Here is a 27,318-nt window from a genome sequence, read left to right on the forward strand (position 1 = left end):
CAAGGTGGCAGCTGCAATCAACTTAACTTTGGGTTTGACTAGAAACCCACGATAAGACACACTAACACCCTTAGGCCCTCTCAAAGACACTTTCTTTTGATGACAGTCTATCTTAGCTTTATACTTTCCCAACCAATCCATCCCGACTATCATCTCAAAACCGTCAAAAGGAAACTCTAGCAAGTCTACAGGTAGATCAACTTGCCCAACTATCATAGACACATCTCTAAACAACCTCCCACATGATACAGACTCACCCGAACGTATAAAAACATACTCGCTTACAGACTCATATACCCTCAAACCCAACCGTTTAACATGACTCGAAGATACAAACGACTGAGACGCCCCCGAATCAAACAAAACAAAGGTATGAATACCGTTAACAAGAAAAGTACCAGTGATAACATGTGCATCCTCCTCAGCTTCTTTCTTGTCCATCATGAACAGCTTTCCACTGGTCTTTTGTCCACCTCCCTGGACAAGATCTTGGTGATGTGGTCGGCTTAGCACCCGACCCCGATTGTTGTTGTTGTTCGTAGTCGGTTTCGATAAGAATTACCGCCATTGCGGTTACCTACACCCCGATAGCTCGACTTCCCGGTTAGACCATGACCCCAGACGGTCTATTGCTCGCATAACTCGTGTGTCCCCGAGAATAGCTCCCCGAGCCGATCCCTGAAAAGTTCCAGGCATACTCGTGCACTCATGTCTCTTGTGGCCTACACCGCCACAGCCATAGCAGGTCATCCCCCAACTACCACTACCACTCACACGGCCACGCCCAAAGGAAGCCCCAGCACTGAACCCTGACCCAGAATAAAACCCTTTAGCTTGATTGTGGTTGCCTTTCTTGTGACTAGATTGGCCTCCACCCTCACTCTCAGCCTTTCTTTTCTCAACACCCACTCTCTCCTGAGCCATCTCCACTAACCTCTCAGCTCTCCCAGCCCTCTCATAAGCTTCCTTAACATCAGTAAGGACTCCTACAGGTAGCTTATCCATGATCTTAGGGGTCAACCCCCTCTCAAACCTCAGCGCCAGGTTCTCCTCACTCAAACCCATATCCTCCGCATACCTAGACTTCTCATTGAACTGCTTGTAGTACTCAGCAACTAACATATCAGATGTCATCTTAAACCCATCAAACTCCTCCCTCAGCTTACTCCTCACATGCTCCGGTACAAACTCTTTCCTCATAGCCCTCCAAAACTCTTCCTAAGGTATAGCAGGTAAGCCCTGGTTCGCATATATTTCCCTAGCACTCACCTTCACCTTATCCCACCACTCGCCAGCTGCTTCCCTCAGGTAGAACGCAGCTTGCTCTACTCTCATCTCATCAGGACAATGAACCAGGTCTAGTATATTCTCCATCTCACGATGCCAGTTGTCAAGAAGGTTTGGTTCCCCGGTCCCCTTGTACTCTTTTGGGTTGAACCTCGCTATATAGAGGCTGATCTTAGAGTGATCAACCTTCTTATCCTTATCCTTTCCCACTTTCTTTAAGGCCTCAGTAAGAGCATCTTGATGCTCCAACATCTTAACGATATCATCCATGTTCATGGTCTCAGCTCTCGCATAATAAGCGTTTCTCTTGGGCGGCATCTTGAAACTATATAAGAAAGGGTAGACATAAACATACGCACTAAAACCTCAAAACACGAAAGCGGACTGTCCAGAAGACACTCGATCGAGTGTCTAAACCTACTCGATCGAGTAAGAGGCTACTCGATCGAGTGCCTCGACATCAGACCCCAAACAGACCTTCTGATCTCTAACATACTCGACCGAGTAGCCAGGCTACTCGATCGAGTGACCCCCTACTCGATCGAGTGCCCGAGGTACTCGATCGAGTGTCCAAAAACATGATTCTGGTTGCAAAATCGTCAAATACCCACTCGATCGAGTTAGACCCCCTCGATCGAGTCATGCTAACTCGAATATGCTACCCGCATGTTATATCATATCCCAACATATTCTATGCAACTTTATAACTCGACATATAAAATAGCTAAGCATGCATTTCTACCAAGCTTTTCATATGATCAACAAATCAACGATATCATATTGCCAAACGCCACATAGTAAACAACCAACATGCTTCTTGTTCAAACCACAGTTCTATATACTTCACAAACTTTTCATGCACAAACTCAACCTTCTACTCCAAACATCCAACAATTACAGCATACATCTCCACATTCACATACAAACTAACAAACATCACATACGACCTTGACATATACCCCCTATGTGACCGATTCAAAATTGTCGGGCGAGTTCGCGACTTTAGGACATCCCCCAAGCCTTTGCATTAGCTCCTACAACCTTTACCCCGGGTTCATTTTAATTGACTCCCTATATTCATTAGGTTCATTGGTTACAGGTTTTAGGATCGTCGCTCTGATACCATTTTGTAACACCCCCATACTCCAAGTGCCTTACCAGGACCACCCAGGTATAAGGATGCTACCATCTCGGTTACCCGAGGCAATGATAATCAAATAAACAATAATGAAAAAACATTTAAATAGAAATACTTTAGCGAAAGGTTACAATCTCAAAACCAAAACCAAAATACGAATACGTGTTTCAAACCAACTGTCTAATCAAATTAATCGAAATGTTTATTAAACTACTAGCTACGGCGGAAGACATCTATCATCGACCGTGGCACATCCCGGCTATCCCAAAGAACTCGACTCATACCGCTTAATAATCGCTCACCATCCCGAATGGATCACCACGATTTTAAAACATTAAACGGGTCGATTAATCACACAATTTATATAAACAACGATGATAAAAAAAACACAAATTTCAAACAATCACACACAATCACCCACTCCAATCAATCTCCGTCACCGATCGTCCCACTGGACCAGCCACGCGATGGGGGACCGCAATCGTACCCACCAAATCCCCGCTCATCATACCGAGCGATAACCCTGTCCCATTAATGTGCACATCCCCTCCCGTGGCGGGTTCCACGGAGGGCGAAACTAGGGTGTGAACCCACTCCCGCAAGTGACTCCACTCAGCCGAGAACGCATCTCGAGAACCAGAGACAAACAATCACAACCATCAACAGCAATCAATCAACAACCGTCATAAAACCAATACGATAATAATCAGCAATTACACAACACCAACAATGCATTATGGGACTAATACTGAGTAGGGAAACCCTACCTGGAAAGCACAACACAATCAGACGATCTCACAGCTGATATCAAAATGCTTCCTCTATGAATCCTCCTCTTAACATACAAACATATAATTACTACCAATCATACAAAACAACAAAACCCCCAAATCCCAATATTAGGGTTTAACCAATTTTAAGGAAACATTATAAAAACGGTACGTAGGTCTTACCCTCGACGCAAGGATCACAAAGGTATCAAGAAAGGTAAAATCCGACCTTCCAAGCTCCGGGATTTGCCAACAATGCGATTAAAGCGAATGACGTAGTTTGATTTCTCTTTTCACAGTAATTAGGTTTTAAAAAGTGTTTAAAGAATAGTGACGGAAGTAATATATACTTAATCGCATTATTAACAAAACCCGAGAAATCATCCCCCGTAAACCGGCTACTCGATCGAGTAGCTAAGGTACTCGATCGAGTGCCCCCTTACTCTATCGAGTATCCACGTTACTCGATCGAGTACCCAACAGGTCAGAAACTATTTTAATTTGCAACTCGCCCTTACTCGACAGAGTAAGGCCTACTCGATAGAGTACCCAGAGACTCATAAATCCGTAGTATTACATGAGGTTCTGTATTTTGCCAAAGGTTGGTATTATTTTAGGTTTGCATGTGCTGAAGACCTGGAAAAGGTTAGGTCTGATGTGTGGAACATTAATGGCTACCCTCTAGTATTCAGGCCCTGGTCCCCCACAGTGGTTGAGGATTTGACTATCACCCATGTACCTGTCTGGGTGTTATTCCCAAACCTTGACCCCTGTTTCTGGTCTTAATCTGCTTTGAGTAAGGTAGCTAGTGCAGTTGGACAACCCATTTGTGCTGATGAACATACCACTAATAAGAGCAAGTTAGTCTTTGCTCGTATTTTGGTTGATGTTGACCTTTTAAAGCACTCCCAAAGGCAATCAAGCTGCATACCCCATATAGAGGACCAGTTCTTCAGAAGGTGGAATATGAGTGGCTCCCCTACTTTTGCACTGACTGTAAGAGAGTGGGACATAGCAAAGAGAGATGTAGGGTCAACAAACCTAAAGTGGTCTACAAGCCAAAGGAAACTCAGCCTGCAACTGGTCCTGTACCTGGGAATCCTCAATCTGATACTCAGACTGTCCCTAACCCTGTTACACAATCTGAGACTGCATCAGCTGCCCCCCGCTTAGTACTCCCCCATCTCAACATTTGGTCAAGGCTGGCTCCTCCTCTCCTAAGGCTAGACCTAAAACTATTTTGCAGAGAAAGGACACTGTTGCTGCAAACTTGGCTAATAGATTTCAAGTTTTGCAATCTGAACAGCAACCAGTTGAGGACTCTACATGTGGGACAGTTGTTCTGGAAGTTGAGCCAGGAGGACCAACTCATGATAATTGCTGCTTGGAACATTAGAGGTCTAAATGACCCAATAAAACAAGAAGAGGTTTCTGACTTCTTGAGGATTAATAAAGTGGATTGTTGTGCTATTATTGAAACACATGTCAAGCCTGATATGAGTAAAACTATTAGTACTAATAAATTTTCTAGATTTTCTATGGTTAATAATGATGAGCATCATGGAAATGGGCGCATCTGGGTGTTTTGGCTTTCCACTGCTGTTACTCTTACAGTTCTAGGGAAATCAGCTCAATATATCCACTGTACCTGTCTTCATCATGCTTCTCAAAGGACTTACCAAATTACTTTTGTCTATGCTTTTAATAGAGGACCTAATAGGGTTGATTTATGGAATTCTCTTGTGGGGTTTTCTACTCTCTCTTCTCTCCCATGGGCATGTTTGGGTGATTTCAACGTTACCTTTCATTCTGATGAAAGACTTAGCTCTGAGCATATTAATCAAAGAGATATGGATGAATTTAAGGACTGTGTCACTCAATGTGGCCTTGTTGATCACCCTGCTACTGATTGCACTTACACTTGGACCAATAAGCAAGGTAATCAACTTAGATGGGCAAAATTGGACCGAATCCTGGTTAATGGCACATGGTTTGGCACCACCACATCTGCTGCAACCTTTCCAGCAGCTGGGGTCTCAGACCATTCTCCTGCCATTCTTACTATCAGTAACACTCTTGCAAGAAGAGGCCAAACTTTTAAATATCTAAATTGTTGGGCCATATCCTCTTCTTTCCTTTCTCTGGTTCAGAAGGTTTGGACTACTCATGTTTATGGAAGTAAGATAAGCATTCTTTTCTCCAAACTCAAGATGCTTAGGCAAAGTTTGAAAAACTTGCATAAGACTGAATTCTCTCTAATATCCTATCAAGTGGCCCACGCCAAAAAGGATCTCATCCACTGCCAGGCAACTTTGTAGTCCTCTCCTACTGATTCTTCTCTGCTGGGAAAGGAAAAACCCCTTAGGGAAACTTACTTGCATCTCAAATCTGCTGAGTTGGCTGCTCTAAGGCAAAGAGTTAAGGTACAGCACACTCAACTAAATGATGCTAGCACAAGATATTTCTACTCCAACATTGCTGAAAGAAGAACTAGGAATATCATTGGCACTATTCAGGATAAAGAGGATCAGTGCTGTACTGGGCTCCCTCAGGTTGCTGAAAGTTTCCTTTCTTACTATAAGCAACTTTTGGGAGCTAGTACTACTATCACTCCCCTTCCTTCTGAATTATTTCAGGATAATAAGCTTACCCCTGACTCTGCATCTTCTTTGATTGGACATGTCACTACTGCTGAAATTTTTGAAGCCTTAAAATTTATTGACAGGAATAAGAGTCCTGGTGTTGATGGCTACACATCTAGTTTCTTTCTAGATGCTTGAAGTATTATTGGAGCTAACTTTAGTGCGGTTGTTCATGAATTTTGTCAATGGGAATTTGCCTAAAGCTGCTACTGCCACTCTTTTGGTCCTTATTCCAAAGAAGGATATCCCTAATTCTATTACTGATTTTCGTCCCATAGCCTGCTGCACTACTTTTTACAAGGTAGTCAGCAAGGTTTTGGCTAATAGGCTTGTTGGGGTTATGGAAGATATTATTGGTCCAGAGCAACCAGCCTTTGTCAAACATAGAGATTTATTTGAAAACTCTATGCTTGCTCAGGAGCTATCTTTTAAGTACTCTAGGTCTCTCATTACTCCTATATGTCTCTTAAAAGTAGACATTCAAAACGTTTTTGACTCTGTGAATTGGGATTTTCTGAAGAACAGTCTTATCTCTTTGGGTTTCCCTGTAAAGTTTGTCATGTGGCTAATGGCTTGTGTGTCCACCCCAACCTACTCTCTTAGCATTAATGGCTCAATTGAGGGGTATTTCCCTGGCAAAAGGGGGTTGAGGCAGGGAGACCCACTATCTCCCTACCTCTTTGTAATCTGCATGGAGATTCTTTCCAAACTGTTAAGAAAGCTCCAACAACACCATGGCTTCTCCTATCATCCTAAATGTGTCAAGCTCAACTTAACCCATTTGGTCTTTGCTGATGACCTTTTGGTCTTTACTAGGGGGGGACCTCCCTTCTGTACTTGCTATTGCTAACTGCCTCAATATTTTTGCTGGATATTCTGGTCTTCATGCTAACCCTATGAAAACTTGTCTCTACTTTGGTGGTGTGCCTCAGGACTTAAAGCAGATAATCCTCAATGCTACAAGATTCTCTGGGGGAGTTCCCTTTTAGATACTTGGGGCTTCCTTTACACACATCAAGGCTGCAAACTCTATGCATTGTCCTCTTCTGGAAAAGATCCGGGCAAAAATATTTCATTGGGCCAATCAGTATCTTAGCTATGCTGGTAAGACTCAGCTGATCAACTCTGTAATCTTTGGCCTGCAGAATTTTTGGGGTGCTAGTATTCTTCTTCCGAAAGGAGTTATTAAGAGCATCAACAAGTTGTGTAAGGACTTCCTTTGGGGGATTGACACTGGCCAGAGAAGACATGTTTTCAAGAGTTGGAAATCCTTGTGTTTAACTAAGCAGGAAGGAGGCATGGGCATAATGGATATTAGCTCTTGGAATATGTCTCAAATGATTTCTTGGATATGGAAGCTTGTTTATAGACCTCATAGCTTATGGGCCAGATGGACTCAACATTATATTTTGAAAACTTCTGATATATGGCAAGCTAGGGCTAGTCCTAGCTTTTCCTGGTACTGGCATAATGTGTTGACTGCTAGAAACCATCTCCTCAATGCTGTTGGGTCTCCTTCACAGGCTCTTCATTACCTGCAAACCTGCACTCATGGCCAAAAATTCCAACGCTCTGCATATTATGATCTGATCAGAGACAGATGAGCTTCTCTCAATTGCTGGAAACTCATCCATTCTGCTGCAGCTGTTGTTAGGTTGGTTAGCAGAGGTCTTTACTTGATTAGTCGATGCTCTCTTTGTGAACATGCCTCTGAAAATGCTGCCCATATTTTCTTTGCTTGTTCTTACTCTCAAGCTGTTTGGAGGTCCCTTCTGAGTTGGCTCCCTACTCATTTCATCCCTATTACTATTATGGATGTGTTTGACTGGCTACCTCAGCATCACTCTTTGGACACACAACGTCAAAGCAACTGTGCACTGTTTGCCACTATATACTACTTGTGGCAGGAAAGAAATAGGAGGATCTTTGCAGGTCTTCAACGCTCTCCTGAGATCCTTGGGCATCACATCAGATTTGTTGTCTATAGTAGAATGTGGGCTTAATCTTCTGGTTGTTTAGTTTATGGTCTTATCTTATGGTTTTTCTAGGATAACCATGTTGGTTCCCCTTGTAGAAACTGGCCCAGGGTCATGTCTTCTTTGCTTCATTAAATATAGTGATCCTTGCAGTTGCTGCAAAAAAAAAAAAAAAAAAAATTAATAATAATAATAATAATAAAAATAATCTCTCGAACGATGGAAAAACACGACACCCTCATCCAAAAGTCCCCTATGACACACAAACACACCGCCTCAAATCTTTCTCACTCTCACCCAGCGGACATAATTTCGCCAGACGACAATTGAGTTTCGCCCGTTGGTAATCTGGAGGTGGTTCAATTCTTGCTCAGATTTGCGGGGCTCGGTTTCTGGCATCGTTGGCGGCTCAATTGGTGGCTCAATTACAATGCCCTGTGTTGATGCGTGGCTGGTGGTAGTCTAATTGGACATGGTGAACTCCGGCGGCAGTATTGCTACTGTCGAGTTCAGGCGAGATACTGGTGGTGCACGGTAAAGAGCAGGAGCGTCGACAAGATTAAGAGGAGGAGCAGATGGCGGTTCTCGCGGCTGCTGGTTGTCGAAGAAGCACGGTTCCTGGTTCGGTTCAATTGAATTCGACGTAGGAGTTGGCGCTGATGAATTAGAGCGGTGGTCAGAGATGGTGGTGAGGCGATGGTGCTCAGACGAGGTTGAAGGAGCAGCGGCGAAGTCACGTCCGAGTTTGGAATTGAAGATGGAGAATTGAATTGGGTTGTTGTTGTGGTCGGGTAATGGCGTTGGCTGGTGAAGTCGGGTTTGGCATTGAGCCGTGATAGCTGCTGGTGGATGTGTAAGGGCGAGGCAGAGGATGGAAATTATGGGGTGGTGATGGTAGACGATTGATGCAGAGGAGTGATGGTGATGATTGGTGATGTATATGGAGGTTGGAGATGAAATGATGAAGACGCATGGGTGATGATGATGATGAAGGTCAAAGGTCGAGGTTGACCTTTGACTTTCTCTTGTTGCTTTGGGTTATTTGACCCGTCTTGACTTGCTTGCATCACTATTTTTCGTCTTTGTTCCGCCTTGCTTTCTCGTCTCACCTACACATTAAATTAATATAATAATAAGGTAATAGTAATAATACTAATATTATATAAAACCAACTAATTATTAAATATAACTAATCCGACTAATTATTATAAATTAGTAAATAATGAGCTAATTAAACAATTAAGCACGCAAAATCGAGTTGGAATAAGGTAATAGGACGGGGCTAAATCGTCCTAAATTAGGACGATATCACCTGCATTTGTGGATTCGCTACCAATTTTTATGGAAAATTGGAACCGTTTGAATACTTCGCGTCATGTCAAGACACAAAGTAGTGACATGAACAATAAGAAATTCGTTACCTTTAGCATTCTATGTCTAGAATGACTCTCGTGATGCCAATGAACACGAATGTTCACAGAGATCTTGAGTAAGAGGTGATGGTACGTATTAGGAAGCTCGTTTATTTGAACACCTAATCCCGCCCGCCTCGATAGCGGCCTCTCCTAATGATTAGGGAAGTAGTTTATACTTGATATGTTGTCAATTTGTATGCATGCAATGCAACATCCAGTAGATCAATCTTAGCATGTGAGATTAGACTAATTCGGTGAACAAACAATTTAGCACCTAATTGGGTCGAAGTTGGAAGTTAGATTAATTACATGCAAATGCCAAGTAAATAAATCATACAAGATAATAAGTAAAGAACAAACAAATAAATAAATAAGTTACAATTGATAAACTTGAATTTACATCATAAACATGCTCAAAATAATTTGAAAAGAAAATAAAAGAGATAAAAGGAAATAAAAGAAATAAGGAAATTAAAAGAATTAGGAAATAAATTTAGGAAATAAAAAAAATTAAAATAGAAAATATGAAAAATATGAATTATATGGAAAATGGCCGACTTATAGAAAATATGTCGAATTATGATAATAAGAATAATAGTTGATTAAAATCCTAATTAGAAAAGCTATGTCAAAACGAGATGAGTTCAAAGGCAGAAGTCATCCCAGAACAGGCGCAGCAACAGTTGCGTCCTCTAGAAGAGGCGCATCACTTGTTGCGACTGTTCTTGAGTTGGGTTCTTTCTGTGAAAGTCAGACCCGCGGGTTAGTTATTATTCGTTGGTTGATTTACGTCGATTATTAGCATATGACTCAATTGGAAGTGTTTTAATCAGATTATATGAATCTAAGATTGTCGTAAAGTGAAAGAAGAACGAATTAAAACGAAGGTTCGTAAATTATGGTTATTTACGATGTCAGAATCGATTTATATACAAGACTTGAATTAAAGACGGTTGAAAGCAAAAAGAACAAAGTCTGAAGAATAAAGAGAAATATGTACAAAAGAAGAATTTCAGGGACTTGATATGAATGAATCGAGTCTCTTAAATCCAGGTTTGAATAAGATGATAAAAATCCGCAAATATTGAATTATAAGGGATTTAAGTCGAAAATTATTGAAAAGGATTTTATGAAATAAATAGAAACTGAAAACAACGAAGGTTTGAAGAAATAAAGAAGAAAAAACGAAAGATGAAAACAAATAGTGGCACGAGGAAGAAGAAGAAGTGCTGCAACGGAAAAACAGCCTTTGGAAGAGGCGTAACAGATGCTGCGGCCATTCCAGAAGGCGCATCAATTGATGTGTTTCTTCTCGACGTCATATCGCTGCTGTTTTTATTAAAACGGTTTGAAACTTGACTTTTGAAAACAGTTTAAGCATATTTATGATATAAAATCTTACGTTAATTATAATACAGAAATAAAATAAAGAAAATTGGTACACCCTCAGACTTACATGTTAGCGTCGCGAGATTTAACTAAATCGTTTTTCAGTGGTAACTCGACTCGATCTATGCAAATATGAAAGTGTCCTTGAAAAAGGATTTAGAACAAGTTGATTTAATTGATTGTGTAGTGGTCAAATTGGTCGGTCATGCAAACGTGACTGGTACTCAGAATGATCTGAGTTTACGTGGTCGATTGATCAAGCACGTAGGCGTCGAAAAGCAATAGCGTGGTCTTAGAATGCAAAGGGAGAAGAGAAGGGCGGACACTCGCGTGAGAAATATGTGAGACGAAGGCCTCCATTTATACTAATTACGAGGGGTAGGGTTTAGGAAAGGGATATGGAAGGAACGATCCGGAAACAACCGACTTAGGTTGAAACACGGAAACTTGGACAAAAAGAAAGCCTTGAGAAAAGGCGCAGTAAGAGATGTGCTCCCTAGAAGAGGAGGAGCGTCATTTGGTGCGTCCTTTCTCGGGTAGTATTCTTCTGCGCAAGAAAACGCGTTTCACATCTTGTCGTATTTTAGGCATAACTTTCTCTACAAGACTCGGATTAAGGTAATTTTGGTGGAGTTGGAAAGCTAAGAGAAAGATCTAGAACTTTCTGTGAAATAGGCCACACCCAAAAAAGTAGTTATCACCTCGTAAAATGGGCCTAAATATCGGGTTGTCATTTTAGCTAAATGAAATGCACATTTTGTAATGTAAACTTTAAGTTTAGCCCAAAGAAGTGACATGGGACTCAAAATGAAACATGATCCTAACATTTTATGACATCCTAACCTTAGGTATACAAGCACATTGCTTTTTGACTCGGGATTTGAAGGTTTTAGGAAATGAATACGGTTTTTGACCCGGGCTCCAAATGTACTCTAATTACTGCCAAAACGATCGTAATGACACCTAGACGACAACCAAGGGGTAGACACAAGTATACGAGTTACCTTTTATTAACCGGTTTACAAAACGTCATAAAATCGCGACATATGCTAAACATGCGGCCCAATCATCACTGGGTGTTTGGCGGGAGGTGCAGAAACGAGGTGTCTACACTCGGTCGGCCCTTGGGGTTTTCTCTAACAGGGAGTGGTTTAACATCCTCGTCCTCCGGATGAATACCTTGGCAAACATTCTCAATGAATACCCTCTTCTTTGCCGGGTCACTAGCCCTCGCTTCCTCGATAAGGAAAACATACGATTTGCAATTCGCGGCCTACTCCTACTTTGTTCGAGCTCATTTCTGATTTTGGAGTGTTGAGGTTCAAGCATCGAATGAATACGAGACCACATGGTATCAAGGTTAAGGTGTGCACTTTTCAACCAAGCCTTCAAAAGTGAATGAGCGAACTTTACTCGGGAAGTTGTCATGTTACCGAGATGGAAGTACCAGTTTATATAGCATGATACGAACTTCTCCACGTACTCACCTCAGGTATTTGACACATAAGTTGCCTAACCTTGGTTGCCTCGCTATAAATTTAGGTGCTAAAAGGTTGGAGGTTTATCGAGGGTTCTTTGATGAAGACCGTTTTTAATATCTTTCGTGGGAATCGATGCCCAAAATTGTTGCCTAACGTACCCTTTCTCGTCTGCATCTGAACCCGCAAAATGTCTATCCCCGTCTTTGTACTTTGCAAAATCATGGTTGTGAGTTCAACACTTATCGGAAGTCAATATGTTCCAAAGTAACAACTCTTTACCATCTAAATCAAAATGCCTATTTTGCACGGCTCGAACACGGAATTTACACTCACATTTAGTTGAACTCCCTTTCTTCTAAGGCTTGTCGGGCTTCTCGGGAGTGTTTGGCTTCTCGGGTTTGTAGGGATCAATCTTTTATTTGGGTTGCCCGTACCTTGAACAACAAAAGTATGAGCCCAACAACTCGGGTTGTTTACGATTTTTGACACCATTTGTTGCTTTCGCCAAAGCAAACCCATTCTGAAACGCTATCTTCTGAGCCCAGTCAAACACGTCATCCCGACTTGCAAAGCATATATCGGACACAAATAAAGAATTGTAATCAACACCGTCACAACCAAATTCCTCAAATGAATCATGTTAAGATGCAAATTTAATAATGATTAGGTACTAAAATACGTAAAACATCTTAAATACACACAAAAAAAGTAAATAAAAGGGCAAAAATTAAATTTCAAAATCCGAACCATGAATAAAAGTTAGATATCAATGTCCAGCACCTATCCAACGTCCAAACCAAGACCTAACATTGAAAGACAATGTCAACACCAGCAGAGACGTCAGCCTTCAACGTCCATTCTTTCAGCAACGTTGAGAATCAACGTTCATTGCCATCATCATTGTTGCAATTCAACGTCTCTGACCACCACCAACTTTGGAACTCAACGTCTCTGCCCAACACCAACGTTGAAACTCAACGTCTCTTACCACTCTCAACGTTGGGTTTCAACGTCTATATCCATTTATAACTCAACAAGAACGAGCAACAACGATTTATAGTATGCAATGAGACGATTAACAAGGCAATGTCATATAGATTCAAACTAGGGGCGGAACCAGAGGTCCGCTATATGGGCTATAGCCCGAGAGCTTTTGACAAATAAAAATTACTACATGGAAAATACAGTGAGAGAAAGGTAGTTCAGCGGTTAAGTTGGTGACTATTTAACCAGAGGTCCCTGGATCGATTATTCATGCGGGAGTGTTTTATCACCTTTTTTTTTGGAGTTCATTGCGTTGTTACTTGTTAGTTGTTAGCCTTTAGGGCCTTTACTGAAGAGTTTCTGGGTCAATTAAATGTAACTAAAATACTTTTAGTTGGGCTTGTACCCAAGTCATTGGGATTTTGTATTAACTTCCTCATGCCAAAATTTGTTAGAAGTTATATTGACTCATCCAGTGAAGTGTATACAAAATTTAGAGAAAAAATTGGTTTTTTTTGCAAATTTTTGTACAAATAAAAAAGTCTAATTATATTTAATTAAACAACTATGACGGAGTAATGAAATATAAGTGAATTTTCGCGAAGTATATACATATTGATATTTTGACGGTCTTATAAGGGCGACCATTCGAATTATCGCTAAAACTATCTTTGAATCTAGCCCAAGGTACGTTTGATTCCTGATTCCGCCCCTGATTCAAACGTTAAAAAAAAATTACAATTCGAGAGATTATAAGTTAGTTAACAAACCGATGATTCGTCGTTTGCCATTAATTGCAATGGTTCGTCGTTTGATATTCAAATTGATTAATAAATTGTTGTATTTTTTTTTTTTTTGTAGAGTCGTGCCGTGGGTGATTAAAAGAGTATGATTATGAGTTTTTCTTGGTAGATATAGAATGTTAATGGAAGCATACATTCACCCCTACCCGTGGGAGATTGAAAGATTATGATTATGAGTTTAATCTCAATTCTTTTAAATTGGAAAAGTGGAATAACGCACATTTGAAAAATTTCATCGTCACCTTAAACAGATAAACAAGTTGTTGGTCAGTGATGGGTAGCTTACAATAAAAAAATGTATTTCACATAAAGTAAGACAAGAATCCGTTGTAGTCTAGTTGGGTAGGATACTCGGCTCTCACCCGAGAGACCCGGGTTCAAGTCCCGACAACGGAATTTATTTTTGCTCTTTACTCAATCTAGCAACCAGCAAAATAGCGTACCCTTCATTTACGTCCTTACATCTTTGATTAATACTAGTTGGTTGCACCGCAACACGCACGGTCCCCCAAGATATTTTGATAGTTTACGTTTTATGTGCATGTTAGCGTCTTTTTTTTTTGCGATTGCATGTACATATTGAATGTCGCTTAGATTGAAACTATTGGTGTTGTATTATTTTGATGGTTGAATTGATTGCAAACAAAATTACAAACCATTATAAATAAGTCGTATTTAGTTCGTATTTAGTTTGCTAAGAGCGTGCATATCAGAATATAACAACGCATTTTGCTTGGATAGTTAATTGTTGACACAATTACATGAAATACACGAGAGATTAGTAGTTTGTCATAGTCTGCGAAGTAACCAAAACACATATATCCGACTCGGTTCAACTATACATAACTCTATTAGTAAGTTCTAAACATTATCACTAAAAATGTAAGGTAATGAACACACACCGCCACCTTCGTCAACATTATCACTCTCCCTTCCTCCTCATCATTATATTCCTTCCCACCTTCATCATTATCGCCTTCATCATCTAAATCCTCAAATGCATCACCCGTTCGCTTCATGCATGTTGTAATGTTGTTCGTTGTACACTTGTACCGTCAAAGTTGGTTATTATCTTCGCTAGTTTAGTAACCTACATCGACATCGCTAATTATGCTTGTTCCATAGAAGTTCTTTGTCATGCATGCACTTTACACAATTGTCATCTTTTACTATCTGCTTTGAATTTAGTTATCGATCTCAGTGAAGTTCTCTTTTTCCCCCCATTTCCTTTCTACCGTCTTCTTCGTCAATTCTCCTTCACCAGTCTCTTCCTCTCGCTGCTTCTATTTTTCTTCTCCTCTTCCCCCCTCCCCCCTTCCCTTCCATTTCATTTCCCCTCCTTACACAGAATCATGCGAAGGTGAATGGGGTTCTTTTTCTTCCCCCATTCCATAGCGCCTCCTCCATCGAGCTCCATTCTCCTCTTACCCCGTCCTTTGCACCTCATCCTCCCTCTGCTTCCATTTTCCGTCTGCTACTTCTCCTCTTCCTTTTATCTTTCCTTTCCCTTCTTTACCACCTTTACTTCCTTTGCTATATTCCATGTCGAATAAGAGAGAAATTATGCTTGGTTCAAAAAGCAATAAGATTGTGTTGTCAACTCTTTTGTGTTAAGAAATACTAATTATCATAGAACTTTCCAAAAACTTATGAAAACCTTACATTGAATCGTGCGAAAGTTAATGGATTTCCGAACATTATCTTCTTCTCGTACTTTATTCATTTCCTTTTCTCTTACTTTATCCATTGTCTTACTTCCCCTCCCCTCCTTCACTTTCAATCTTATAGAACTTTCTGAAAAGTTGTGAAAAAACCCACTTTGAATTATGTTGAAGTTATTGTGTTTCCAAACATTATGTCCTCCTCGTACTTCCATTTCCTTTTCTCTTATTGTGTCCAATATCCTCCTTCTCCTCATCTTCCTATGCTTCCTCCTCCTTCAACTGCTTATACAGTCTCCTTCTCCTCACCCTCCTTCACTCTCAATCTGAACCAAACAACGCACACACGGTCTCATTTCTTTTATCCCACCAGCTACCTCTATCAATCTTAATCTGCCTAAAATCAAGCGCAAATTATCTCTCATCCCCCCTTTTCCCGTCATTTTAAACAAAACCAAGCAAACCATATCATTTTCTCCCTCATTGTCTCTCCTTTTCTCTTTCTTTCCCTTCCGCCTCCTTCCTCGTCATTCTCTTTTACATGAGCCTCTTCCCTCAATCCGCTTCCATTTTTATTATATATCCTTCCCCTTTCCTTCTTACAAATTTATCGATCTTAAGAATTATTCTTTTCAGCTCAATAGCTTTGTAATTTAGCTTGGAAATTTTGTTAATAAAGCTCAAACCATTATGACAAAGTTTAACAACATTGAACATGTTTGAACATTTTGTATATACAACCAATAAATTCAGTTAAACTCCTATAAATTCAGTTTTGAAAAGTTCAGCTCCTTTTATGTTATTATAGACAGCATACTCGTTTTCTTATAATGATGACTTTTAAAAAGACTACGATTTCCATTCCAGTCAATGCCTAAAAAAATACTACATTAATTATATATCTCGTGCGTTATTCTTAAAAAAAACGTAATTTATTTTCGCAGTACGAATTTTACTTAACGCAATACTTTTTGCACGAGTCTTTCCATTATCATACCCCTAACAAAAAAAAACTCTAAACCTAATTATTTCATTCCTAATGCTATAACCTTTCAAATTAATATCTTTCTTTCAATTCTAGATGATAATTTCAACCTGAAACATGTATTTAATAATGTAATTGCAAATTATTTATAAAAAGAATGTTGCTTGTCTTATCTTTTACAAGATTTACCCTAAAATGAGTTTACTTTTGATATTCACTAATGATGCGTGTTGCTCTGTTCGTCGTTATTCACCGATCTTCTACTTAAGACAGTTTACAAGGTGACTGTAATATTTACTGCGTACAGTGTATGCTAGTAGATTGTCATGAATAAATCTAAAGTGTAAAATAGTCTCTAAACAAGATTTTCCATCAAATTAATCATAAGCTGGTAAGTGGTTAATTCTATTCCTCTTTAGTTATGTAAAACACGTCTAAACTGTGTCAACTCCATCATGAAAGATGCTCCTAAATCATGAAAGATGCTCTTTAGTTGCGGACATTGGAGTGGCATGTCCGGAGAAAACAGACCACGGTGTTGCACTCTTACAGTCCTCAACTTCACTCTAAAGTAAAACTTTGAAATAAAAGAATAGTGGACATTGGAGTGTACCCTTATTTTAGGACAACGTTCCTGTGTCTTGAAATTTAGAAGCCGAGTTCGACACATGGAGATACTAATGTCAGTGTCGAATTTGGTGGCATATTTGGAGTAACTAATTGCCAAAATTCAAGTAAATAGCCGGGTATGACACACAGACACATACTCGTGTTACAAACTTGTAGATATGTCTAACATAGTTGTCGAATGAACATTATTATACTCCCTCCTATTCAGGGTTTTCGTTCCTATTTCCTTATTCGGTTATTCGGGTTTTCTTCCCTATTTCCTTTTTTGGGTTGATTTGTGTGGTCCAAATTCAATGGCATGTGGGGTAGTGTATTTTGTGTGGTCCAAATTCACTTCCTTATTTCTTGGGTAAAAAGTAAAGGGGAAGAATATAGTGAATAGGAGAGAGTAATAAATTACAGATCAATGAGTGGCCGCAGATCTCAAGTTCTTCCCAGATAAATTTGCAGATGTGACTAACCTTGCAGCTTTGGAAATCCTTTTGATGTGGATCTCCATGCTTTAGGAATTGGGTAAAGCCATTGTGTGATGACATCTCTCTCTCTCAAACCAGAAAGTCGGCCAATGGAATCGTGAAGGCATGATTCACAAGACTAAAGGTACAAATCTGTTCCTTTATATAGCAACTTTGCTTGACTCGAAGAGATGAGAGTAATACCAAACAAAGAAATCAGGTATTAATTTCAACAACCTGGTGGTCTATAACAACAACAGCAATAGCAACAGCAACAACAACAACAACAACAATAATAATAATAAAAAGAAAAGAAAAAAGCCAAAGAAAACGGCAAAAACCTTGTCAGCATAAGATCAGATTTTGACAGAAAATTCAACCTGTTGTTTCTAACCAACGTATCTACAATGTTTTCGTGTTTTAAAAAGACATGCGAAAAACAAGGGGACTTATGAAAGCACACATGTTCTCTTAATACCTGTCGAGTCCATCCTCACTCCAGGCTGCAGCTCTGAGCCTCTGGCCACAGTGAAGAATAAGAATCACTTCCAAAAACTTCCTATATGGTTTTGAGCTGATATTTACATCACTAAACCCCTGAAAGGAAATGTATCAAGAATAAAACCTGCAGAGGCACGTGACAAAGGGTGGAGATTTAGGATCATTTTTGCTTCAGTGTAAATGCCTCCGTTTAGAGATTATTATATATGGAATACTCTGTATGTCATCGGCTAGCTGTATTTGTAGTTTGTGCTCTTTATTATAAATAAAACATTTCTCTCTTAAATTCATGTTCTTTAATTATGTTTTCAATTATATTATGGCAACGAATGAACAAACCAATTCCAAAATAAAGTGTCACACCGAAATCTAATACCAAGATGTACATAAATGTAAACAATTGAAATAAAGACTCACAGTAATGAAATTCCTCGAGTTTTGGCCATTGGCTCTATGATAATTGTTGATATTGGGTTCTTGTTTGGGGTTGGATGTCGCAATTTCATCTTCACCTTTGTCGATACCATATGGTGGATCGATAATTTTTGAGGGCCACGGAGGAGGTTCCTTAACCAGCTGTCCTCCTTGAGAGCTAAACAGGAAGCCTAAAGAGCTTTGTCCACCTCCAGAACTTCCACCTCTACTCATGGCTGCTTGACAAAATTTGGAAACTATGACAAAGAAAGGTAGAATACACATGTTACTATATATATTTGCAACTATTCAGGTGTATACCCCAGCTTTCTACTCCGTACAGTGACCCCATATTCAACCATACCAAATTTACCAATTAATGGAAGGGGAACATGTTTTTATCAACTTGTTTTGACTTTTGACGTATGGACCAACTTTCCTATAGCTTATGATGTACTCTTACTTTCATAGTCATCATGGAGTATAATTGTATAAGTTGGTCTTCAGTGTAATGGTATTTATAATGCGGTTTCGAAATAGACGAGTACTAAACCTTGTTCATATGTGACATCGGTCCATGACTCGAGGTCTTAACCGCACATTAGTCTATTCCTAATATCAACGATACCCGATGCCTATAGAAACACTTATTTTCTCATGGCGCCAAAAAAATGCCTGCTACACGTTTAGTAGTTAGTTATATGGATTCTATTAACCTTCGGTTCTATTTTATATTATACAGTATGCTATAGAAAAACAGCATCAACAATAACAAATCACACGACGATAAGACTATCAGAGACAACATATATAAAGAGTTAGGACTTAGGTTACTTTGTGTAGTAACAAGCCATGTTAAGACGATCTTTCACTACCAACATACAACAATGGCGATATTATGATTAATACAATGACTTGTAAATGGAGGAATAAGGAAAGGGTCGATCAGTCAAATTAACGTAGCATATGCATGCCTGTATTAGCAGTACATATGTTGTTTCCAAAAGACCCAAATTGAATATTTCAGTGAGAATTGCGTCAAATGACTACTATTGAGTAGATTATAGTAAAAAGGTAAACAATACTTCGATGAACCATTTTGCTTTATACCATTATTATAATTAAGAACAAAAGAAGTGTATATCTCCTATTCTGCATCCTCATAAATGGAAATTATAAAATTGATAAGAGTTTCAAAAAAGAAGCACCATGTTGCAATCGGACTAAGAAAGATCGTCTACAATGACCATTATGATAATAACAGCAGTAACAGGTATGTACAAGTCCAACCATCAGCCATCAACCATCAACCATCAAATTGCGAAGAAAATAAGTAATTCTAGTATTTACTGTCTGACACATTCAGTCACAATCTATGATATTCTGGATCGACTCAACTGCAAGGCACGCCACAGTGTTAGAATGTCGGATACAGTTATTTATGTGAAGCTTTTAGTTTTTTGGTCGACAAGGAAGTGTTGCATTGTCATGACGTGTTAGACACATGACTAAAATGGAATGTCGGAGTAACACAGGTCACAACATGATACTGATACATAAACCTAGCTACAATTCCATGTCCAACTTGATCAACCAAAAACGATAATAAAAAGAACCAACCGAAAATTTCAAAAAAGTGAGGGACAAATTGAGTCACAATCTTTACTCTCACTAAAAATGAATTGGCTTCATGATCAAGATAGATGATTTAATTAATAACGCAAAGAGGGGAAATTAAGCTGGGTTAAATTATCTAATGTGACACTATAGCTTACAGAAAACAGAGCAAATTTATGTGTAATTTAGTTTAATGCTCAAATTGGACCCTCTCAACCTCAGCAATGGTGGAACAACCGAACGAGGCGTGGTTAAGAGCAAGCAAAGCAACTAAGAGCAAACAAACAGTGCAGTGAAGTCCATCCGATTAAACTGAAACAAAAATAAATAATTAAAAATTGAAAGGCTAATTGAAGATGGCGTCATACGGTCATACCTGTGAGGTCGAATGATGAAATTGATCTTGCTAAGCTGGTTGCAATCCAAGCAATCTACCATATGCAATCACGCATGTTAGGACAATTAGCTTAGTAATAATCAAATTGATCAAGTATATTTTATTAATCTCTTTTTAACATACCTTAAAATCCACCCAAAATACATCCAAATTAATAAATCACACCTAAATGAAAAAAATTAAATTAAAACCTGAAAAAAATAGCATTAAATCTTCAGATCAAGAGTCTAAACCCTAACACAAACCCAAAATAAAATCAAGGAAATGGATGACAATGGATACTCGCAAAATAAAAACAAGAGAGTTAACCTGAAACCGTCATCGCTGATACCCTGTCTTCCGATATTGATTCTGATGTCTCCGCTTGCATGGTTGAGGTCACAAAATTCAGTAGAGGTTGTGAGAGTGAAAGTGAAGGGAAAAGGTGGAGGTCTGTGTGGTTGGGGAAAAAGCGGAGGAGAGAGCAGGAAATGACTCAATGAGTGGTGGATGATAAATGAGGAGAGGCAGTGATTAGCACGTGAGAGGATTAGAGAATAGAAGGCATGGATAAGACTTGAGAGGAATGAACGGGGGGATTGACAATAGAGTCCAAATCAGTGAGGTCCAAAGACTAATCCGCACAAAGCAGCCCAACCCAACTTGTGACACTATTCATTATACAAGTTACTATTCATTAGTGAATAGTAACATAGTGCTCACACTTTTAAGAAAGGTGTAAGATAATCTCGACTAGCAGAAGGCCCCAACATTTATACATCTTTTACCTCTTACTAATTTTTGGGTTCACAAATTCTCATTATAAACGGACACTACTCGTCTATAATGAAAGACGGGCCAAATACGGGTTCCTAGGTAGGGTGGACGGGGCAAAAAATGTCACCACTTTCATTGTATTTGACCCGTCTATAGCAATAGACAGACATGCCCGTCTATAGCTAGACTAATTGTTGGGGGTTAATACATTAAAACCAAAATACGACGTTCATGTCTGCAATACAAACTGATGGGACGAACACTTGATTCGTTGGTCCATTTAATTACTTGGAATACAAAAAAAGGGAAAAAAAAGAGACATTTTAACAAGAGTTTCTTGTATATAACCCCCTAATATGTACTAAAGTTTACAAATAACCCTCTAATATGTCACTTTTTACTAATAACTACCATTATTCAAGCTTAACTAACAAATTTACCACCAAATATTGATTACGTTGACGATTTTATTTAAACCCGATCTATTTACGGACTCTACGATTTAAACATAAGTAAACTACCCAAACTACCCTTCATTAATACTCACCACCAAATGACATCCCCAGATATCCAAATCAACCTCTCATAAACCCTAATTTTAATTCATCTACAATCAATTGAAATTCCATTGAGTTCATGCAAAGGCCATTTAATTTCTTATTGTGATATTTAGGCGCGAAAGTAGTAATTGACCCCCATAACTTTGCCTAATAGTGAGATTAAGCCCCTTAAGTTTTAATTTGAGTGATTAAGCCCCTTAACTTAGATACAAAGTGAAATCAACCCCCTACCCAAAATCTCATGAGAAATTGATATCTCATACTACAAATACAAATTTTTAACCTACTACATAATCAAATTACGGAAAATAATACAAATAACAAAATTATAATATTATTTAGAAAAAAAATCATATCTTGGAGAAAATGCTAAAAATTTAGAAAATAAAATGAAAATTGTAAAACCTCTGAAAAAAATTCTATATATATATTTTGCATGTTATTTATGTTTTATACCGTCAACTTTTTTTTTTTAATATATATTTTTCATAGAAAGATCGTTATTTTTTTTCCAAAATAGTTAAACCAAAAAAGAAACACTTTTGTAGTCGAAAGAAAGTTTATTATAAGGGGGTTTCGAGTTTTAGCAAATTTAATTATTCCTGTTTTTTTATACAATTTTTGAGAATTGCTAAAAAATTTAGAAGAAACACTCATTATTTACAAAAGAAAGACATTTTTAAAGAATTAGTTTTTTTATAAAAAATTATATGTTGTGAATTAGTTTCAAATATATTTTTTTACATTATTTATTAATTTTTTTTTCGAAACTATCAATTTTAAATTAAAATATATATCTGATTATATTTTAGCTTAAGTATTTGTTTTGTAGTATGAGATATTCAATTTCTCATGATATTTTGGATAAGGGGTTGGATTACACTTTTTGGCAAACTAATGGGGTTTAATTACACTTTTTGTCAAACTAATGGGGCTTAATTACTCCATTTGAAACTTAAAGGGCTTAATCTCATGATTAGACAAAGTTATGGGGGTCAATTGCTACTTTCGCCGATAACGAGGTATATGGCTAAAAATGAGCCCGTAAAAGCTTAGTGGCCTTTGAATATTTCATGTTTGATCGATTAATCATCATTAATGTTCCAAGATTACATCACCAAAATCAAAAGACAAAACAGTGATACCAGCCAAAAATCCGGTCGTCACAAATCATCCTAATCATAGATTTACTCCATAGAACCACCTCCTCATTCTTATTGTTATTCAAACATACATACTACATACACAGTTGTGGTAACTCTGAACAGATAGAAAAGAAGAGATGATGGATGCACAGGATGAAGTCGCCTACTCCAAACAATTACTGGTTTAGAAGATAGGGTTTATGCAACGATATCTTATCCGCTCACAATTGGGATCTTGAACTCGCTGTCGCATTATTTACTGCTAATCATAATTCCCCGACGATCACCTCTCCACACTGTCTCAACCTCTCATAAACCCTAACTGTAATTCATCTCCAATCAATTGAAAAAGTCATGAATTTCTTGCGAAGGTTCATCAGGGAAGAAGTAGTGATAGAAGAACAGTAATTTCAATTAATTTGGGGATATTTGGGTGTGCTTTTGACGTTTAATTGATGGAGGGTAGGAAGGTAGTACTACTAATAAAGGGTAGTTTGGGTAGTTTACTTAAGTTTAAGTCGTACAATCGTAAATAGGTCGGGTTTAACTCTTCAACGTAATCAATATTTGGTGGTAAGTTTGTTAGTTAAGTTCGAATAATGGTGGTTATTAGCAAAAAATGACATATTAGGGGGTTATTTGTAAACTTTAGTACATATTAGGGGGTTATATAAAAAAAACACTTTTAACAATGGTCTTCACTCTTCAGTCTTTTAGCCAGAGCCACAAATTTTAGCGATTATGAAAATTACAACACAACACACTCAAATTCTTGCAATCATAATAAAAAAAAAATGGCCAATGATTATTAACACATGCCCCTTGTGCTTTATTCAGCTCGGGTAATGATTGATAAGTAGTCTCACCCTTAGCCATGATGCAGATCAAGGCATCACATCAAGACGAGCATCGAACATGAACCCACGGTACAACCCATCCCCAAAGCCAGGGGCACCATCGATCCATCTCCACTCTCCACAATCCCACAATGCCAACTTACCCACCCTTTTTGCCGAGAAACACACCTTGTCTCCACTTCCAAACACCTTAAACTTACTACTCTCCTGAAAGCACTTGTACATATCTACCGGCATACGTCCTGCCTCATACCATTCTAATGTCTCCAAATCCAACCTAAGTATTAAAATGGTTGAGCATGCTGCATTCAAAGAAAAAGAAGATTTTAAACCCCCAACCATTAGAACCTTGTTCTCAACTCCTTTGACTAACCTAGGTCTTTTCAAGATGTCAAACACATCCCCCCACTCATCCTTTTCCAGCTTACTCCACCCTAGCGATGCTGTATTCACCTCTAAAATAGGCAAGTTACATGTAAATAACTTCCATACACTCCTCCACGGGGACCCCACGTCACATAATGCGTATAAACTATTGGCCACTATCACCGGACTCCGAGGTTTTGATGGCAAGTTCGATGAGAACTTCATCCAATTCTTCAACCCAGAACCTGAACCATTGAAATACAAAGTGGCTAGCTCGGTGAGAACAGCAATGCGGTTTCCTGATCCAGAGAGGACAGATCCATGTTTTGACCAGGCAGACCCAAGCTGAGGCAAGATCCGGTAAGATCGGGTCAGGGGATTGCAGACAACCAGTGATTTTGATGTCTCGGGCAAGTTTGGTGAGTTGGCCCAGAGGTATAGTAGGCCGAGGGTGGAAGTAACAGGAGACATAGAAGAGAAGGGAAGGAATGAGAGGTCAAATCGCAGCCATCGGTCGGCCGAGGGATCGAATGCAAGGAGAGAAGAAATGGTGGGACCATGAGAGGAGAGAGAGTAGCGGTGGCGCAAGTGGCGGTGGTGGGGAGGGCGAAAGGCGAGGAGAGGAAGTGATGAATGAGATGACAGAAGGGAGAGGAAAGAAGGGGAAGTGAGGAGTTGATGGAAGGGTTTTGACACAGATCGACAGATTATGATTTGGCGGAGTGGGATTGAGAGAAAAATCAAGTGGAGTGTGTCTGGAGGTAGACGATAGATCGGAGGGTTGTCCATGGAGATTTTGGATATGGAGATAGATTGGGTAGAAAGGTTTGGCCCTTATGGAAGGAAGGTTGGACAATGGAATGAGTGAATGAAGCCAAAAGAAACAGTTCCAAAAGCTGGTAATAGGGATGATGAATAAACAAGGGAACTTCTAATCTCCAAAATATTCAGTTGCAGAAGCAAGAGCGCAATTATATGTCCCAGTAAAAGCAACTTCTGAAGAGAAAGTAAGCAATTTCTGTGCAACGAAAACTTTCAGCTTAAAGCCAAACATACAACAGATGTTCTCTTCTAGGTAGACCGTATCCACATCAGCTTGTACTGAGGAATGCTCCTGAATAAACAAAAAAGAGGGATGATAAGGAAAACAAAAGCAAATAAAAATGATTGAATGGGCAGAGCAGTCCATAGCTTTCATCTACATTTGTGCCACATCCTTCTGACATTAATCACAAACAGATAACTACCTGACCTAAACTATGTTTGTAGCGTCCTTGTTGAGAGTATAGTGAAGTGTTTAATTGGCTATCCCAGCATTACTTAAAGTAGTAGACAGTTCATAACCAAACAAGAATTTGTTTACAGCTAATTACCTGAGAGCCACAAAAAGATAATATGTAGATCTCGGAAAAAATACAACTGAATGACTGATACCTGTTGAGTGTTGGCAGACAAATTCCTCACATACCTATCATGCAACCAAAGTGCCTACACGATAATCATATGAAGAACGTGAGAAGCAGAAGACCTTTGAGCTAAAAAGTGTAGCAACACCAGAAAAGCCAACGGATTCACAAACCTAAAATCAGCCAACAAATTCATCCTCCCTTTCCAACTTCTAAGGTTACCCATCCTCCGCAAGAAAAATGCTTCCAAAGCAAACAAAACTAGAACAAGGGGCAGCAAAATGAAGATACCTCATTCATAGGTAATCCCTATGTTAGTGCGGCACTTCACTTCGTCTAACACATGAAACTCTGACAAAATTGTCAAGCCATATCAGACAGTTGACACCATGTTGCATCTGATACTCCTAAATCCAGTTTTAAGAAAACACAAAGGAGGCCCTCTAAGTTCCCGGGACCTTAATCAACTTTACTTGCGCCAGTCAACACCACATGCGCAAACTAATATACCCTGAATTGAACACTAGACACTTGCATCGAGACAGAAAATATTGGGTCCTCATCCATAGCAGCATTTGACAGTCATCACCTTAAAAAAGGTCAGAGAATAAAGTAGCTAAAATGACAAGCTTACGTCGAAAACAAACCCTACTGAAACAACAGTAAGTCTCCCTCGTGATGGGTATATCTGTTACAAGGTTGTGATAGATATTGCCCCGTCACAAATGAGAATTTGTGCTGAAACAATTGTACATTCGTTATAACGCTGAGGGACTAACTTGTACAATTTCTGTTTGCACATACAGGGATTAACTTATTCTCTGGCTAAATAATAGCAGAAGCAGCACCATGACAAGTACGGAGTATATCATTAAACAAGAATACGGAGTAATTAACAAGTAAAGCAAGCAAATTTAGAATTGAATAATGAATCAGAAAATGAAATGAAAAGATTAAATTGACAAGAAGAAGCAGATCTAGGTCAGACATATGAAAGCAGTACAAATCGCGTAAAAATAACAAGAGAAACAAAATTAAATAAATAAATAAGTTGATGATAATAAAAATATAGTGAATCTACCTGGGAAAAGTGAGAAAGACCGGAAGAGTTGATGCTGTAAGTCCAAGCTTTCCCTCTCTAAACAACTCCTGAAGACGACGGCGAACTAAGAGAGAGAGAGAGAGAGAGGTGTGTTGTTAAGCTGACTATTCGTTGATAACATGGACCCATTTCTGTTGTACTTATCTCACATTTTTCTTTCTCACGGTTTCGAATCTCTCACTGTCACTAGCTTTTCTGGTTTTACACAAATACTCCCTCCAATTCTTATTTTTCTATCCATTTGCTTTAGACACGGTCTCTTAGACGGTACTTTGACATCATTTTATCCATTTATATGTATTTTTTTTGAGATGAAAATAATTTTTTTGAAAGAGTTTTTTATACAAGTTAACCATGTAAATATCATGTTATGAAATATTATATTATATACTTTATTAATGGTCAAAATTTCTAAAAGCTGACCTCTAAAAGCCAAATGGGTAGAACAATAAGATGTGGAGGGAGTATATATTAGTGTAAACTCAGGGGTGTTAACGAGTCGAGCCTAGCACGAGCTTGACCTTGCTCGGCATGTGCTCATGAAGCAAAACTCGAGTTCGAGTCGATTTTGAGGTTATCTG

General features: G+C 38.8%; 1 protein-coding gene, 1 long non-coding RNA gene and 1 other non-coding gene across 3 annotated transcripts; 1 reads left to right on the forward strand and 2 right to left on the reverse strand.

Annotated features, from left to right (window-relative positions):
- Positions 1 to 14,208: 14,208 nt before the first annotated feature.
- On the forward strand, positions 14,209 to 14,281 carry TRNAE-CUC (transfer RNA glutamic acid (anticodon CUC)). The gene has a single exon. It is a non-coding gene; the product is annotated as a tRNA-Glu (tRNA).
- A 4,481-nt stretch (positions 14,282 to 18,762) lies between these two features.
- On the reverse strand, positions 18,763 to 21,010 carry LOC141600202 (uncharacterized). Its single transcript, XR_012524252.1, has 4 exons — positions 20,855 to 21,010; positions 20,669 to 20,710; positions 20,525 to 20,579; positions 18,763 to 18,788 (listed from the first exon to the last, which is right to left on the reverse strand). It is a non-coding gene; the product is annotated as an uncharacterized LOC141600202 (long non-coding RNA).
- Positions 21,011 to 23,672: 2,662 nt separating this feature from the next.
- LOC141600201 (SKP1-interacting partner 15-like) lies at positions 23,673 to 26,868 on the reverse strand. The gene is made up of 3 exons (XM_074420385.1): positions 26,717 to 26,868; positions 25,664 to 25,717; positions 23,673 to 25,343 (listed from the first exon to the last, which is right to left on the reverse strand). Exon 3 carries the CDS (start codon positions 25,016 to 25,018, stop codon positions 23,891 to 23,893), a length of 1,128 nt encoding a protein of 375 aa, XP_074276486.1. The 5' UTR covers positions 25,019 to 25,343; positions 25,664 to 25,717; positions 26,717 to 26,868; the 3' UTR covers positions 23,673 to 23,890.
- Positions 26,869 to 27,318: the final 450 nt, after the last annotated feature.

Source organism: Silene latifolia, chromosome 9 (assembly GCF_048544455.1).
Source record: "Silene latifolia isolate original U9 population chromosome 9, ASM4854445v1, whole genome shotgun sequence".
In the NCBI taxonomy this organism is placed as follows: domain Eukaryota; kingdom Viridiplantae; phylum Streptophyta; class Magnoliopsida; order Caryophyllales; family Caryophyllaceae; genus Silene; species Silene latifolia.

Excerpts from the sequence above, each read along its gene's own strand:
- LOC141600201 (XM_074420385.1), bottom strand. The coding sequence starts at position 25,018 with ATGGACAACCCTCCGATCTATCGTCTACCTCCAGACACACTCCACTTG.